Raw genomic sequence first — 15,549 nt, 5'->3', positions numbered from 1 at the left:
ATGTTGGATGGAGAGCTCCCTATTTAGGCACACTGGATGATATTCAGAGGTCTCAAGTCATGTCATCTGTCTTTGTTTACAGTTTAGTGCTAGCTACGGATGCTTACCGGGCTTTGTGTCAGCAACAACAACAGGTTTCAGGTAAGTAAACAATTCTGTGTTTTCCTGGGGGCACAAATCTCTTCTCGAGGTGACACAGTTCAGCAAGGCCTACACTCACACTGCTCAGAACTCATGCACAGTATGCACATGTGAAATAAGAGTATCATAGCTGCAAAGGAAATCCCAACCATTAGCATGGAAGTAGGACTATGGGTAACATTGGGCAGCCTGGGCTGGTGGTTGGCGGCCCTGCACACAGCAGGGGGTTGAAATGGGATGAGCACTGTGGGCCTTTGCAACTCAGGCCATTCTGTGATTCTATTATATGATTCTATGATTCTTCTTATACACCAGAACAAGCTGTGAGTCCTACGGGAGCCTTTGGCTCTCATACCTTCCTAGCCACACAAGATGGTCCCACACCATAGAAATACACCAGTATGCAACACTGCCAGTTCATGGTGCTTCTTTTATTCTGTCTGCTCAGGCCTGGGAGTGTTGATGTGAGCTACACAGTGGAGGCAGGATCCGCGAGCTTCCACCAGCTGGAGCATTCCAGCAGACTTGCAGCACAGTACGTGTATGAAACATTCAACATACCGACTACCTCCTTCACTGCAAATATGATGAGTAAGTGCAGAGCTCTCTCAGCGTTTCCCTTCAACACTCACCTTATGTTGTTGATTATCTAATTCTGGACCTACATACACTACTTGTTTCACTTCACCCTGTGTCACCAAAGTTTAGAAGTGGAATGAGATGGCCATGCATGCAGCATTTCCCTCTGAACACCAAACCCTTCCAGCTACTCTGTTAAACCCTGATGCAATATCTGCACAGTGCCCAGCAGAGTGCCCCCATCTATCTCACATGGTCTGAACACTGACCCAGCTCTCTCTGAGGGCCCTCTCCTTGGGTTGCTTCTCCTCCCAGATTTCCTCCTTGTAAAGCAGAGTGCAAGTCCACCTTCATAAAGCTGTCTGGGATCTTTGGTTGAGGCAGATGTTAGAAGACCCTGTGGGAAAATGTAGTATCTGCTATCAGAAGCAATGCCCTGCAGCCAAGGCTGACTGCATGCAGCTGCAGGGCAGCTGGGATTTCCGCAGTGAAAGGGACCATGAAGTAATGCAGAGGGCTGCACTTTGTCTTCCAGATCACGTAAACTTCACAGTGAGTCCTGCCCACATTTTTGAAGGGGATACCATCCAGCTGATGTGTGAGACAAACGCCATGACTGAGAACACGACCTGGTCTCATGGCAGTCAGATCATCCTGAACAGCTCACGGCACTCCATGAAGACAGACAGTAACGCTGCGATGTCACAGGCGGTTCTTACCATTACCAACGTTACGCAGGAGGATTCTGGTACGATTTCCTATAACTGAAAAGGCAAATGCAAATCTCTAGTGCAGGTGATCCTATGAGAAGCATAGTGTAGGTAATTCCATGAGAGGCATGCAGTGCCTGCGACTCCCTGGAGCATCCCTTATCATTTTCCTGTCAGCTTTCGGTCCTTTCTTGGTCTGACTGTTTTCTGTAACAAACCACCTACTGACCTGCAGTTACAGTGCGATGTAGAAGACTGACATGGGTACTTTTGGTGCTAGGATTCCCAATCACACCACAGGAGTGGCTGCTCAGCAGTGAGGCCGCCTCATCCTCTGTGTGAGGTAACTGAGGCTGTGACTGCATTTTGCCTCAAAGGCCCCTGCCCCTTTCCAAATGTAACCCAAGTAGTAAGAACCCACCAAGTTTGGTTTTTCACATGCCCTTGTTTAGAGCTTTTTGCAGATCAGAGGCAGGGAGATGGGTGGCATTGTGTCAGGACATGTAAAACTCCACGCAAAGTAGCTCCCAGTTCACAGCTCCAAATGTAGGGGAACCAGCAGCAAAATGTGCTCCGTGTAAAGGTGTTGTCTTTGTCTTACAGGTACCTACACATGCACTTTTGCAAACAGATACCTGTCTTTAAATCTGATAAACAAAAGCACAGAGGAAATACAAATCTCTCCACTACGCATCATCTCACACTCAAACAACTATAAAGTTATCTGCAACAGCCCTGAGATACAGGCAAACAGCCCTGTGCTGTTCTGTTGCATTGACAGACAATTGCCACTGCTTACCGGTGAATGGAAGGTGAACGGAGCGATCAGTATCACAGGTGAGATTTACAGAAAGTTGCCTTTCACTGCTGGGTTTGCACGTCTGTCAGACACCTCCAGCTGCTCAGCAGCAGCTAGCCCAGAGGTCTGAGCCCAACGTGGGCATGGGGGATACCCATACCAGGGGCCAAGTGTATGTACGCATACTCCATATGCCCTGCCCAAGTGTAGGTGGGATTCTGGGCATCTCTATGCACTCACATCTGTGCCATCCTGATTGGGAGCAGCTGTCTAGACCACCATCACACTGACTGCCCAGAAAGCTTATTTCTGCATCCTTTGCTTTTGAGAGAAACAATGAGTTTGTAAGGGTGTCTGTGATTATCTGCTGTCATCCCTGGGGGATGGAAAGCCTCTGTGTACCATGTAACAAGATGAGCTGTTCCCTTCAAAACCGCTCCAGCTTACCTAAAAAGTGACTCCATGCAGGACTGTGATCCATCACATACCAATTGAACAGACTTCCCATTAGGCTTTACTAATAGCACGAACATAAGAGTTAATAGATTTCCAGGCCCAGTGTGTTGCAGAGAGACACGAAATAACATCAATATTATATGTGTTTACTGGGTATGGATTCCTTAGATGTTTTATGGGTATGGATTTTCTGTTTAGTGCTAACCATTTGTTATTGAATGAATTTAGCAGAAAGTGGGACATACAGATAAACCTTCAAAGTTTAGTTTGGGTCACCAACCAGCTGCCCAGAGCCACATCCAGCTTGACGTTGAATGCCTGCAGGGATGGGGCATCCACAGCCTCCTTGGGCAACCTGTTGCCCACCCTGACACATCCAAGCACTGTTGTGGCTCTGAGTTAAATTAATTTTGGCTGCAGAACTGTGCTGAAATCAGGGCATTGGGCCTCTGAGACCTCTGTGAGCACTTCCAGAGAGAAGGATTAGAAAGGACTTTCTCACTGATGTGTTCAGGTGGCGTTCTATCAGAGGGTGTCTACAAAACCACCAGGCTTCCTTAGCTAGTGTGACTGCTTGGGATTTCCAGAGCCTAACTGCTGTTAGACACAGCCTGACCTTCAATTAGTTCTTTTTTTCTCTAGGAGTTCCCAGTTTCAGCAGCAACTGCAGTGAATACAGGCTCAATGTGACGGACTCGCTGTGCTTGGCCAATCAGTCGGGTACGGTGACAACATACACGTGTGAGCTGCAGACAGGGCACGGTGCCCGGAGCAGCCAGGACATCCAAGTGATGTACTTCAGAGAAGGTAGGAGGAAGCACAAAGAGACCACCTGCTGTCAGAGGTGATCTGCAGTGCACACCACACCTCAATATAATGACATTTGTCTTGTCTTGTCTCACTCAGCACAGGTAAAAATATCTTCCAGTGTAAACACATCAGTTTCTGTGGGATATGGCTTCAGTCTAAAGTGTGAAAGTGATGTGAGCAATTATGACAGCATCAGCTGGGAAATCCATTCTGGAGGTAAAATACAAGCAGTAGAATGTGCTACATGCATTAGAACCAACAAATCCACAGCCACGTCCACGCTCATGGTGAACACTGCCACTCTAGACTGGAATGGTGAGTGAACATGGCTTACACTAGCTACAAAGGCAAAGAAATCATATAATCACAGAACGGCCTGTGTTGCAAAGGCCCACAGTGCTCATCCAGCCCCAACCCCCTGCTGTGTGCAGGGTCACCAACCAGCAGCCCAGGCTGCCCAGAGCCACATCCAGCCTGGCCTTGAATGCCTGCAGGGATGGGGCATCCACAGCCTCCTTGGGCAACCTGTGCCAGTGCGTCACCACCCTCTGGGGGAAAAACTTCCTCCTCAGATCCAACCTAAACCTCCCCTGTCTCAGTTTCAAACCATTCCCCCTTGTCCTATCACTGCCCACCCTCACAAACAGCCGTTCCCCCTCCTGTTTATTCGCTCCCTCCAAGTGCCCACACTGAGGTCTCCCTGCAGCCTTCTCTTCTCCAAGCTAAACAAGCCCAGTTCCCTCAGCCTTTCGTCACAGGAGAGCTGCTCCAGCCCCCTGACCATCTCAGTGGCCTCCTCTTGACCACTCCAAGAGCTCAGCATCCCCAGCCCAGCAAATAGCTGAGATTCCTCATCATGGGAAATACAAAAAATGAGAATTAAAATTAAAATTGCTCGAGAGCAGAAAACCTCGATGCTGTCAGGATTGTACTTGTTCAGTACCAGGGCTGATGAGCATGCAGAAGCTGAGGAGCACTTCCCCTGACTAAGACATGGCTTTTGTGTCACTGCTTTCAGGCACGTATGTCTGCACATTCTCCCAGGACTCCCTGAACAGTTCTGCTAACATGACCATCCATGTGATTCCCTTGCCGCTGAAGCAGCACATCCGGATAGACCCCATTAAAGCTCCTATCATGTGCGGAACGACCCAAGCCCTCAACTGCTGCATAAGTGCTAACAACATGGAAAACTATGAAGTTACATTTGTGGTGCAAGAAAAAGAATTTCAAGCTGGTAAGAAAGAGTAAACATGTAGAATCACCCGTTACGTACTGCAACCCACACCCCGTGCTTTTTTGTTGTTTTCAGTTATGTTAGTGTAACCAAATTGTACTTAGTGCTATTACGTCTACCTGCGAGTACCACTAAGGTATGAAAGGATACAGAAATGGGCTTTTTTAGGATGGCTGCCATGCCTAGGGAGCTGGCTGAGATCAATCAGAAGAGTCACTGAAGTGCTGCCATAGTGATGAGGTGCACTCAGCATCTGCTGCGCTGTGCAGGGCAGTGGGAGGGGAGCATCACCAGCACTGTTCTGGTTGGGGATGGCTGGACTACATTTATTTTCTTTTATATTCTGCTCTGCCACCTGCTTGAAATGAGTATCCAGGCAATGTTGCCTATGGCATTCCACTCATTTCCGAACAATGTAGAATAACAGTTCAAAGATCTGTCTTCTTTGTGGCTGTAGGTACCATCTCCAGAGCTGAGGCTTCCATGTCTTTAATCTTAGGGTGGGTGTTTGGCTTCCCTGCTACACCTCTACAGACTGGAAGCTTTCACGTAGGTGACAGAACAGCTGGATTAGAAGTGATCACAGAACACCTGAACTATCTCAAAAAGCATCAGGAGCAAAAAAGACAAAGGGATGAAGTGTGAGCAGGGGGAGATGGGGGGATCCTTGGGGTGCTGAGATGCGTTGGGTTCACTCTGGAGGGACTGCAGTTGGGGCATACTGAGAAGCAATGGGAGAGTGAGATAGACTCAGCATTCAGAAGATCCAGACAGACATGGTTGTGGCCCACAGAGGAATGTCAGCTTTCTGCTGCCAGCTGGTTGGCCTAGTACCAGTACTAACCCACCTCCAACTCTCCATGCAGAAAAAAAGGAGCAAGGAAATTTCTTGTGCTATTCGTACAATTACACAGAGTCAGAATGCAGGGAGAAGGAGCTGGAGGCGTACTGCAAGTTTGTGAACAGCATTGGGCAGGAGGTCAACAGCGAGAGGATACAGCTGAGCCCTATACCTGGTAAGCACAGAGCTCCTTTTGGCTGCTACATGGGAAATCCCAGGACTTCTGGTAAAGTAGATGCCACCAGTTTTATCAGGGGTGACACCTAACGGGATTAGCTCTTGTTTGCCAAGAACTTTTGTCTCCTTGCTGGTGGGGAATTTTGGAATGCAGAGCAAAACACGCATTTTGATGACATAAAAAAAATAATAATCCAACAGCACATTCTGTCTTCACAGCCTTTGCTAGGGCAGGCTGTTATGTGACAGTGCCACATATATATGCAGGCACTTGATTTTAAGTGGCAGCTACTGTGAATAATCCAATCAAAGCCAATTAGCAGATGCTATGTTCATCAAAAAGGTGTTAGGGCATCACTATCAAGACCTTAATGAGCTTCCTATGGGAGCTACAACAGAACTGAATCCTTCAGCATAATAAACTCACCCTTAGGTTAGAAATGACCACAGATATACAGAGACTTACAGTTCACAAGTGGTCACTGTAGTCACAACCCCCACCCCTGCTGTGCAGTGCAATCCAATGGACTGAGCCTGAAACACTGAGTATTCGTTTGGCAGTTCAATCAAGTACCCCAAAACGAGGGGCTTTCTTCAGGTTTCTTTCTGATTTCATGGCTGAAAAAAAAACTGGGATGAGAATTTAGAGGCCAACATTCTTTTCATCAGGTTTTACTTGCAGCTTTTCCATGAGCAGCAAAACACTGCAGGGCCATAGCAGAGCAACCAGCATACAGGGACCCACAACATTTCCCAGCTCCCAAAAAAGATCCTGCTTAGGCCTTGGAAGAATGTTCGAAGCTATAAATTAATCTGTGTATTCTTATGATGGAGGGCAGTGAAAGCTTGGAAGTTACTGTGGGGAAAAAAAATGGCTTCCAAGGCATCTAACTACTGAAAGTCATAATTAACGAAAAGAGAAAACTGAATTCCTAATATTAAGAACTTACAACACTGTGTGGTCCCTTGTCTGATGGGAGGTAAATTATTCATCTCTGTGCTTCTCAGTTTTCCACCTTGGTGTCTTTTTCTCAATACAGATAAGAACAGCATTTCCTGCTCAGCAAATAATACTCTTGGAAGGGAAGGAGACAGATTAATAAAGCCGTGCTCTTTTTTAAATACTACTTTTATCCGAGGCTGCACAGTTTACAAGTGCTGCAGCAAGTCATGGCAGATGGAAAAGAATGACTGCGTGTCCGAACAGATAAACAACCTGCTGCTCACTGCAGAGGTAACGTGTATGGAGGGGCAGGGTTTACCTCTTAACAGTGCGGTGCTCTCTGTGTTATTAGTATGGCTGTAGTCTCTATGAGGGAGGATCAGCCTCCAGGCAAATTGCATACATGTGATACCCTGCTATCTTCTGTTCCAGTCCTTGGTCAACAGTCCCCATGCAAAAGTTGATCTACCTACGTTCCTTCAGTACCTGAAGAACGAGACAGTACTGCTGCAAAATGACAATTCTTCTGCAGACCTCGCTGCGATTGTTACCATCCTCTACAACGTCTCTTCTATTCCGGTGGAAGCAAAGACATCCACTGTCATTGTAAGGTTTTATTTAATACTTGTTAATACTCATCAATACCTTTGGTCACTTCTGTCATAAAGAATGACATTCCCCCTAATGGACTTCTGTGGTTAGTTAGAGTCAGGAACAGGAGAGAATTAAAGGAATGAGATAAAGTGACCACAAGGATTAAATGACAGCAAAGAAACAAGTGTTTATGAAGGCTCAAGATGATGAAGACTAGGAGCACAAGCATGAAAGAGAGATTGCTGTATTCTAGCTTAGCGGCTCGTTCTAAGGGTTCATAAAGGCCAAGGAATGGGCTGCCCAGGGAGGTGGAGGAGTCGATGACCTTGGAGGTGTTCAAGGAACATTTGGACATTGTGTTGAGGGACATGGATTAGTGAGAATTATTGGTGATGGGTGGATGGTTGGACTGGGTGATCTTGTGGGTCTTTTTCTTCCTTGGTGATTCTGTGATTCTATGAATGATGGAGTAGGAGAGGGAATAGAAAATAGGGTTTAAATAAAGATAGGAAGAGTAAATACCAGGGGCGACAATGATGCAAGGAAAATCAACTGATGTTACAACAACTGAATTGAAAACATATCATAGAAATGCTTGTAAGCTTTGATTGTCAGGTATAGAGGAATAGCACTGCTCTTCTGAGCAGAAATGTGCAAGAAGACTTGATGTTTTCTAGTTGGAGAATGAGATAAAAGATAAGAAATTCAAAGATAGCATAAAGGTTGAAGCCTGGGAAAGAAGGCTGGAGAAGAGAAAACATTAGCATGTAAAGACAAACTAAGCAAATCTACTTTGGAAGCCTTGACTTGAAAATAGGGTGTGAAGAGGATTAATAATTGAATATTTGTTATGGACTGAGCAAAAGAACACATAGGGCTTTTTCAGCAGGCAGTTCTGGGTCAGTGCAGAAGTTATCACCAAAACCAACTATTTGTACACAATTTCAGTTACAGCATTAGTGTTCTGTTCTTACAGGATTACTTCACTACAGTGGACGTTATTGTTGCTGATTCCAAAAAGGATCTTTGGGCTGACCTGAATCAAGGGCAGATACCTGAAAGTTCTTTGTTACTGAACGCAGTGGAGAGATTTTCTGAGAGCCTCCAACCGGTTAATAATACCATTCCACATCTGTTCACTGAAACCCTTGAGCTGCAAGGTATGGTTGTCACAGATCATAGCCCCGCAGACTACAATAAGGACTTCAGCCGCCTAGGAAACCTCACAGTGAATGTGCTGATTGATAAAATTGAGACTCTGCCTCTAAATTCAACCATTGTCAGTGTGGCCTACTCAGCACTTGGTCATATTTTGCCTGTGACTGATAACAGGTATGTGAACAGTTTAGTGGTATCAACAGCTCTGAGTTGTGAGGGAAACCAGAACTTCCATATTAATATGACCTTTCAGAAAGAAAACCAATCTCTGAAGATGCCGAAATGTGTCTTTTGGGACTTCAACCTCAACAACAGTAGAGGAGGCTGGGATACTCATGGTTGCACACTGACAGAGGATGAAGGCAATGTCATTTGTTCCTGCAATCACTTGACACCATTCTCCATTCTGATGTCACCAGATGGACCTGCCCACAATTCTGCTGAAGATTACATTACCCACATTGGCCTGGCCATTTCAATCATGAGTTTAGTGATTTGCATTGTAATTGAATCCTTAGTTTGGAAAACTGTGACAAACAACACAACCTCCTACATGCGTCACGTCTGTATTCTCAACACAGCCATATCTCTTCTAATTGCTGACATTTGGTTCGTTGTCACTGCCTCCATCAATGAACGCAACATGCAGAGAAGAAGAGATCTCTGTATTGCAGCCACATTCTTAATCCATTTATTCTACCTGTGTGGCTTCTTCTGGATGCTTAGCCTTGGCCTCATCCTTTTTTACAGACTAGTCTTCATCTTACATATCACAAGCAAGACATCTCAGAAAGCAGTGGTGTTCTGCCTGGGTTATGGGTGCCCCTTTGTGTTTGCAGTCACCACCATTGCTGTCACACTGCCATGGGACACGTACACCAGAAAGAATGTCTGCTGGCTCAACTGGGAGGACAGCAAGGCTCTCTTGGCCTTTGTCGTACCCGCCCTGGCTATCGTGGCCATGAATTTGTTCATCACTGCAGTTGTGATAATAAAAATACTAAGGCCAAACATTGGGGACAGGACAAACAAGGAAGAGAGGAAGACCTTGTTTCAAATTTGCAAAAGTCTCGTCATCTTGACACCGCTGTTAGGCCTCACCTGGGGATTTGGTCTTGCCACCATGATTAAAAAAAGCCACCAAGCTTTCCACATCCTCTTTGCTCTGCTCAACGTTTTGCAGGTGAGTTACACGTAGGCATGGTTTTGTTTCATCTTATGCCCATTTAACAAGTAGTGACATTCCTGCAGTGCTGTGCTTGAGGGGAATGAAAACAGCGCAGGAAAGCTCAGGTTTGTCTTACACATCTTCACTCCCAAAGGGCTCTTTGGGAAACCCATTCCAGGCATTCCAAAACACCTTGTGTGATCACGTTGGTTAACAAATGTGCCTTGTAGATCAGTCTGGCACAGACACAACTTCTAACTTTGCCGATGCTTTTGGCAAGAACTCCTATCCTGAAGATGAGGAAAATAGCCCCATTATTTTCAGTCGTGCAAGCTACAGCTCATCAAGTGTCTGCTCTCATGACAGCATATCTGGAGGCATTGCACGATCCTCTTGTTTTTTCAAGTAATGAGGAAGTAAAAACTACATGAAAATCCCCAAACAGCTGAGTAGTGCTGATAAGAGAGGAACTGACCAAACCCATGTGATGAATTTTCAGTCAGCATGGCTTTTACAGCCAGAGATTCAGCTGGCCAGTATGATGGATTTCTTAAAGACAACAGTAGTTATATCTGCTCTGTCTCTTAAGGAAGTCCTCAAAACCATACACTCCAGACCAGTCTCTCTCGTCTTTTCTATTGTGCACCTTCCATCTTCGAAAAATTGGAAGGGCATGACTTCCATGTAGAAATACCCATTCTTCCAGATGGACTTAATGTTAGCAAACTACCTGGGTCATCTTCTAAATCAGATATTCAGTCCATCCTGGAGAACTCCAACAACATCAACAGCCCACCATTATGTGAAATGCACCTTGAAAATGGCTTCTATCCAAGAGCTGGGAGTTCTAATAGTCAGTGGGCAATGTTTGAGATAACTGTGAGGTACTGCAGTTAAAAGTTGGTGTTGTCACAAATGTCATTTTTTGTTTCCTAGGGGTTATTCATTTTGGTGTTTGGGACTCTATGGGACAACAAGGTAAGAAGTCAAACTATTTCCTGTATTATGTGACAGACTGTTGGAGTTTGTACATAGTTACTGCATTTTTCTTTCTTGAACAAATAGATAAAAGAAGCCCTGCTGAAGAGGAATTCACTGTCCAGATGGAGCTCACAACAAACAAAGGTGAAGTGCTTGATTTAAGAACATATTTCTACATTACTGTTGAATAACTTAATGTTCTCCTTGTGTCTCTTAAGCCCAATGCACTTCATATCCTGAATTATTTTTTAGAACTGGCCAGAGAAAGAAACAAACAACACAAATATGGATACACTCCCCTTTTCAAAGTTCATTATTTCACTTATAACAATTGGTCAAAAATGAGAAGGAGCTTGGTGGGCATTTGATCTAGAGCAGTACATGAAAACATGCTGAATTTCATAAGAAATAAACTACAAAATGTAACTGGAACTTTAAGTTAGAACAAAGACAATTCCAAGGGCACCATTAATTATTCACAATGTAGGGAAAATTCAGAAGGAATTCCTTGGGGCTGATACCCTTCAGCTCTGAGCAGGGAAGAATAGACGTGCTGCTGCTGGGACTTCTAAGGCAGCTGATAGGTCAGCCAGCACCTTATTCTTAGAATACAAAATGGGAGGAAGAAACAATATTCTGTCCAAATTGTGTCCATCTGCAGTCACAGAACAGCTGAGGTTGGGAGGATGCTCTGGAGGTCGTCTCGTCCAGGCTGCAGGAGAAAAGGGTGGCAAATGTCTGTGCCACTCTTTTGGTGACCGAGTCACTCTCATGGTGCTGAGTTTTCACTTTGTATAGGAACAGAATTTATTCAGAAGAATCTGCTGAAGTTCTGCTTAAGAAAACTCAAAATAGCTCAAAGGATGGAGACTCCCCAACCTCTCTTCCCCATCTATTCCTTTGTTTGACTTTGCTCACAGTGGAACCATTTTTCCTCTTAGGTGGGGTTCCTTCTATTTTGCATTTGTGCCCAGCACCTTTTGTCCTTTCATTGGGCACCAGTGAGAAAAGTCTGTCTGTCTTCTGCTGAACAGTTCTTCATTTAAGATCCTGAGAATAATCCATCTGACTTCTTTAAGCTGGTACTCCAAGTATTGCAATGTTTTCTGTGGGAGAATTCCACTGGAGATTCAGAGCTAGGAATATTTCCTAATGCATTTTTGAAGTGCCATTCCTCGTCTCTGTCCTGAAAATGATGTCTGCTGGATGTGATGTTATTTCAACTTCTGGAAAACCTCATTTTTTTCTCAGGAAAGAAGGAATAGCTTACACAACTCTCATTAAGCATGGTAGCTTTGTATTCTGCCGCCCTCTAGTGTGTAGAGTTAAATTTGCCTTTGATTATCCCAGCAGCCTTCATGGCTAATCCCAAGTGTATAACTCTTTGCCTTACTTCCTACCTTAATGGATAAAGGACCAGAAACTTCTGCTGTCTGACACTGATAGAGTGCTGTGATCAGTGGCACAGTCTGATTGGGGGCTGTAACTAGTGATGCTTCCCAGCAGCCAGTGCTGGATCCAGTCTTGTTCAATACCTTTATCATCAACCTGGATGAAGGAATAGAGTCCATCCTCCTCAAGTTTGCTGATTATACGAAGGAGTGGCTGACACACCAGAAGGCCGTACTGCCATTCAGAAGTCCATTCCAACCCCTGTGATTCCATGATTCTGTGACTGACCCTGAAGCTTACACCATGTTCCCAACTGGCCAATGATTAGAGATAGGCTGTTACCTTTTGTGCCGGGTAGTTTTGTTTAAGGTTTGTCTGTCTTCCCCACTGCCATCACAAACATGCACATGAGTGAGCTGATACCAACAAACATCCATCCTGTCCCCTGTCTGTGCTGCAGAACAGCTTTTTATTTTAACCTTTTACTTTTCTCCATGTGACTGCAAAGAAAGTTCTAAGCTTCTGACAAAAAACCATTTCTCTCTTTCAGTCAACTTCCCTGATCCTGGTGACGCCGATGTTTTCCATGAGCTATCCATTTGCAAGGACATTCAACAACTTATGTGGCAAAACAGGTACGTGACAATAGATTTCTTCTGTTAAAGCACTGATGAAGTTTGGTCCAAGTTTCCACTCGCTGGGTTTGTCTATTCACTATCCATCAATCTGCCTATCCATTCATACAGAGACAGCACTCTGTCTTCTAGAAAGAAGGAACCGAACTGCAATGACACAAGTCAGTGGAATCACTAGTATAGATTCTTGTAATCATAGCAATGCTAGCAGTGCAACTGCCTAACGCTAAAGCAGCCATCAGATTGTGGTGCATTTCTAAAAGCCACCAGGTGAGCTTTGCTTTGAGCTTCATGTTACCATGATCAGTGATCTTCATGTAAGTGTTTTGGTATCCTTCACCACCTTGGAACTTGGAATTGTCATTTCATGGATGTCACCACTTCACGTGTGATTTTATTTTCATAGAATCATAGAATGGTCTGTGTCACAAAGGCCCACAGTGCTCATCCAGCTCCAACCCCCTGCTGTGTGCAGGGTCACCAAGCAGCAGCCCAGGCTGCCCAGAGCCACATCCAGCCTGGCCTTGAATGCCTGCAGGGATGGGGCATCCACAGCCTCCTTGGGCAACCTGTTCCAGTGTGTAAATACCAACATATCTCTCTGTCTATCCTTTAGCCTGATCAGTTTCTTGTTTTGCAGGAAAATACACAGTGTCTTCTTCAGAGCCATCCAGCGCTTCCACAGAGAACACCTCCAAGTCAGATTCTATGCTCAACTGAAGCACAGCAAACGATAAACCATTTAACTATGAAGGGAACTCTGCCCTGTCCATGATACACACAAAAAGCATCTGTGAGTCAAGCAGTGGGCTGCTTCCCATTGACCAAACTGTGCCTGAGCACATTCTTCTGGACCAACCTGCTCTGGTTACCATGTAAGGCAGGGAAGCTTTGTGAGGTGGAATTTGACAGGTGTTGTCAATACCAGAAGAGATAAGAGAAGTTTTGGACTTGGATGGATTTGAAGACCTTCAAGCGCTAATGAAGCCACTGAAGAATTCTCAGCCTTTGAGAGGGTGCTTAGCTCTATGCAGTACTGAGCCATGAATCACAGTGCTATCCACAACTGTTGTCATAGTATTTCCCCTATCAAATCCCAGGTGATTCCAAAGGGCTGTGCAGATAAACAAGTACCTCAGTGCCTCCCACCTGCCCTTCTCTTAGAGCCTGGAAAGGCCGTGTTAAAGGCTTCTTGGAACCAAAGACTGACAACCAAGACAGTCCATTTCAGATCGTCACTTTTGACCCAGAAGAAAAACTGAAGACCAGGAGGATTTCTGAGGGGTTTCTTTCAGATAGAATGTACTGGAAGCTCCATGTAGCACTTTCTGAAGAAGAGGAAGCTTTATATCTTTAACTATAATTGTTTCTCCTTGGTATGTAATATAGTAAGAAAAAGAGGGTTGCTGCCCTCTACTATAGAAGAAGCTGCAATTATTTATTGTTACATACACAGGGAGTCTCTTGTATAGCCTGTACATTTAGGTCTCCTTCCAGAGAAGAATCACACTGGGAGGGCTCAGAGAGTCAGTTCTGCAATGAACATAAACCAGCACGTGCCAGGCAGGGTGAAAGGTTTTGCATCAATTATTGTTCTGTGATTACATTTGTGGAATCAGTGATTTCCAAGGCTGTGTGCCTTCACAAGGCAGGACTCCTATTTCAAGCAGAGGGCTATGAAAAAGCCTGCAGAATACTTGTAGCACATCAAATGTTACACATCACAATGCATGGAGACTTAAATTTGAGGCCAATACCAAGTAAGACTGTCAGGTACAGCCCCTTCTGGTTCCTGGGGAATCAGGACTACGTTTACTGGTGGTAAACTTGTTCCCAGGACTTTGGAATGGACCAGGATGGGAAACTGTTGCCTACTCTTCAAGGCACGTGTGATGGTTTGGTAGGGGCAGATGGTGATGAATGCAGACAATAAATGAGCATCAATCAAGTGTATTATTTATATTGAAAGCAGTTTCTTTGAGGATGTAGATACTAATGTTAGAACTATTACACAATTAGCCAATTAGCAGCCACTCTATAGCCCTTCTACCCACTGTCAGCAACAAGAACCAGGTCATTGGCACACCCAGGGTGAGCAGTGTGCTCACCAACAGGAGTGTGGCATTTTGGTGAGCTGGCTACATTTGTTCATCTGTCCCAATCCTTCACCCCAGCTCCTCCTTGTGCCCTCCATGAACACGCTTTGCTGAAGTGAGGGCTGCCATGTGAACTTGTTTTCTGACAGTTGCCATCACTTGGATCTTTGGTTTAACTGCAAGGCACTAAGTTAAATGGCATCCTAATAACAACCTGCCATGTTCATCTTATCTCCGGATTTCTCTCCTTGCAATGGAACAGTCACTGCCCTCCCACTTTCCTCTGATTTAGTACAGCTCAATAAAAGCAGTAAAGGATGGAATTCATAGAATCACCAAGGCTGGAAAAGACCTCCAAGGTCATCCAGTCTGACCGTCCACCTACCACCAATATTTCCCCATAAACCATGTCCCTCAGTGCAACACTGGCAGCCTTAGAAGGGGCAGAGCTTGCAGACAGTCCTCTCCCCCTCTGTTGATGCAGAGTCCCTGCCTGCTGCTCCTTACTTTCTTTTCTATCCATATCATTTGTTGGCCACCAGACAAGCAGGGTGGTAGAGGAGTTTGTCTTTTTATCAAGAAAGAAAATACGTGGTTGTGGTCATGAGACTCACCTGATCCGAGTCACAGCCTTACACAGCCTGCTGAGATCATAGAGTCATAGAATGAGTCATAGACACATAGAACGGCTCAGGTTGGAGGGGACCTCACAGCCCCCACCCCCCACCCAGGGCCCATCCACAACCTTTGGGCACCTGATGAGGATGGATGATGAGCACTTCTGTTGTGGTAGCATTGCACCGCTTGCATTGGATGCACTCTGGTTTTGTGC

General features: G+C 45.2%; 1 protein-coding gene across 4 annotated transcripts in view; it reads left to right on the top strand.

The window, feature by feature from the left end:
• Positions 1 to 14,583, top strand: part of ADGRF5 (adhesion G protein-coupled receptor F5) — a 33,089-nt gene extending 18,506 nt beyond the window's left edge. For all 4 annotated transcript variants that reach the window (XM_032443613.1, XM_015859919.2, XM_015859917.2 and 1 more), the window contains exons 7-21: positions 83 to 141; positions 590 to 732; positions 1,256 to 1,468; positions 2,034 to 2,267; positions 3,328 to 3,492; positions 3,592 to 3,810; positions 4,514 to 4,732; positions 5,599 to 5,748; positions 6,791 to 6,984; positions 7,126 to 7,299; positions 8,264 to 9,628; positions 10,550 to 10,591; positions 10,679 to 10,738; positions 12,537 to 12,621; positions 13,262 to 14,583. In XM_032443613.1, the coding sequence (XP_032299504.1) occupies positions 83 to 141; positions 590 to 732; positions 1,256 to 1,468; positions 2,034 to 2,267; positions 3,328 to 3,492; positions 3,592 to 3,810; positions 4,514 to 4,732; positions 5,599 to 5,748; positions 6,791 to 6,984; positions 7,126 to 7,299; positions 8,264 to 9,628; positions 10,550 to 10,591; positions 10,679 to 10,738; positions 12,537 to 12,621; positions 13,262 to 13,341 (3,402 nt within the window). In that variant the 3' untranslated portion in view covers positions 13,342 to 14,583. The remainder of the gene's footprint in view (positions 1 to 82; positions 142 to 589; positions 733 to 1,255; positions 1,469 to 2,033; positions 2,268 to 3,327; positions 3,493 to 3,591; positions 3,811 to 4,513; positions 4,733 to 5,598; positions 5,749 to 6,790; positions 6,985 to 7,125; positions 7,300 to 8,263; positions 9,629 to 10,549; positions 10,592 to 10,678; positions 10,739 to 12,536; positions 12,622 to 13,261) is intronic.
• The last annotated feature ends 966 nt before the right edge of the window (positions 14,584 to 15,549 follow it).

The sequence above is a fragment of the Coturnix japonica genome, chromosome 3, assembly GCF_001577835.2.
Source record: "Coturnix japonica isolate 7356 chromosome 3, Coturnix japonica 2.1, whole genome shotgun sequence".
Lineage (NCBI taxonomy): Eukaryota > Metazoa > Chordata > Aves > Galliformes > Phasianidae > Coturnix > Coturnix japonica.
The sequence above is the reverse complement of the archived record's forward strand: the minus strand, read 5'-3'. Positions and strand labels throughout refer to the sequence as shown.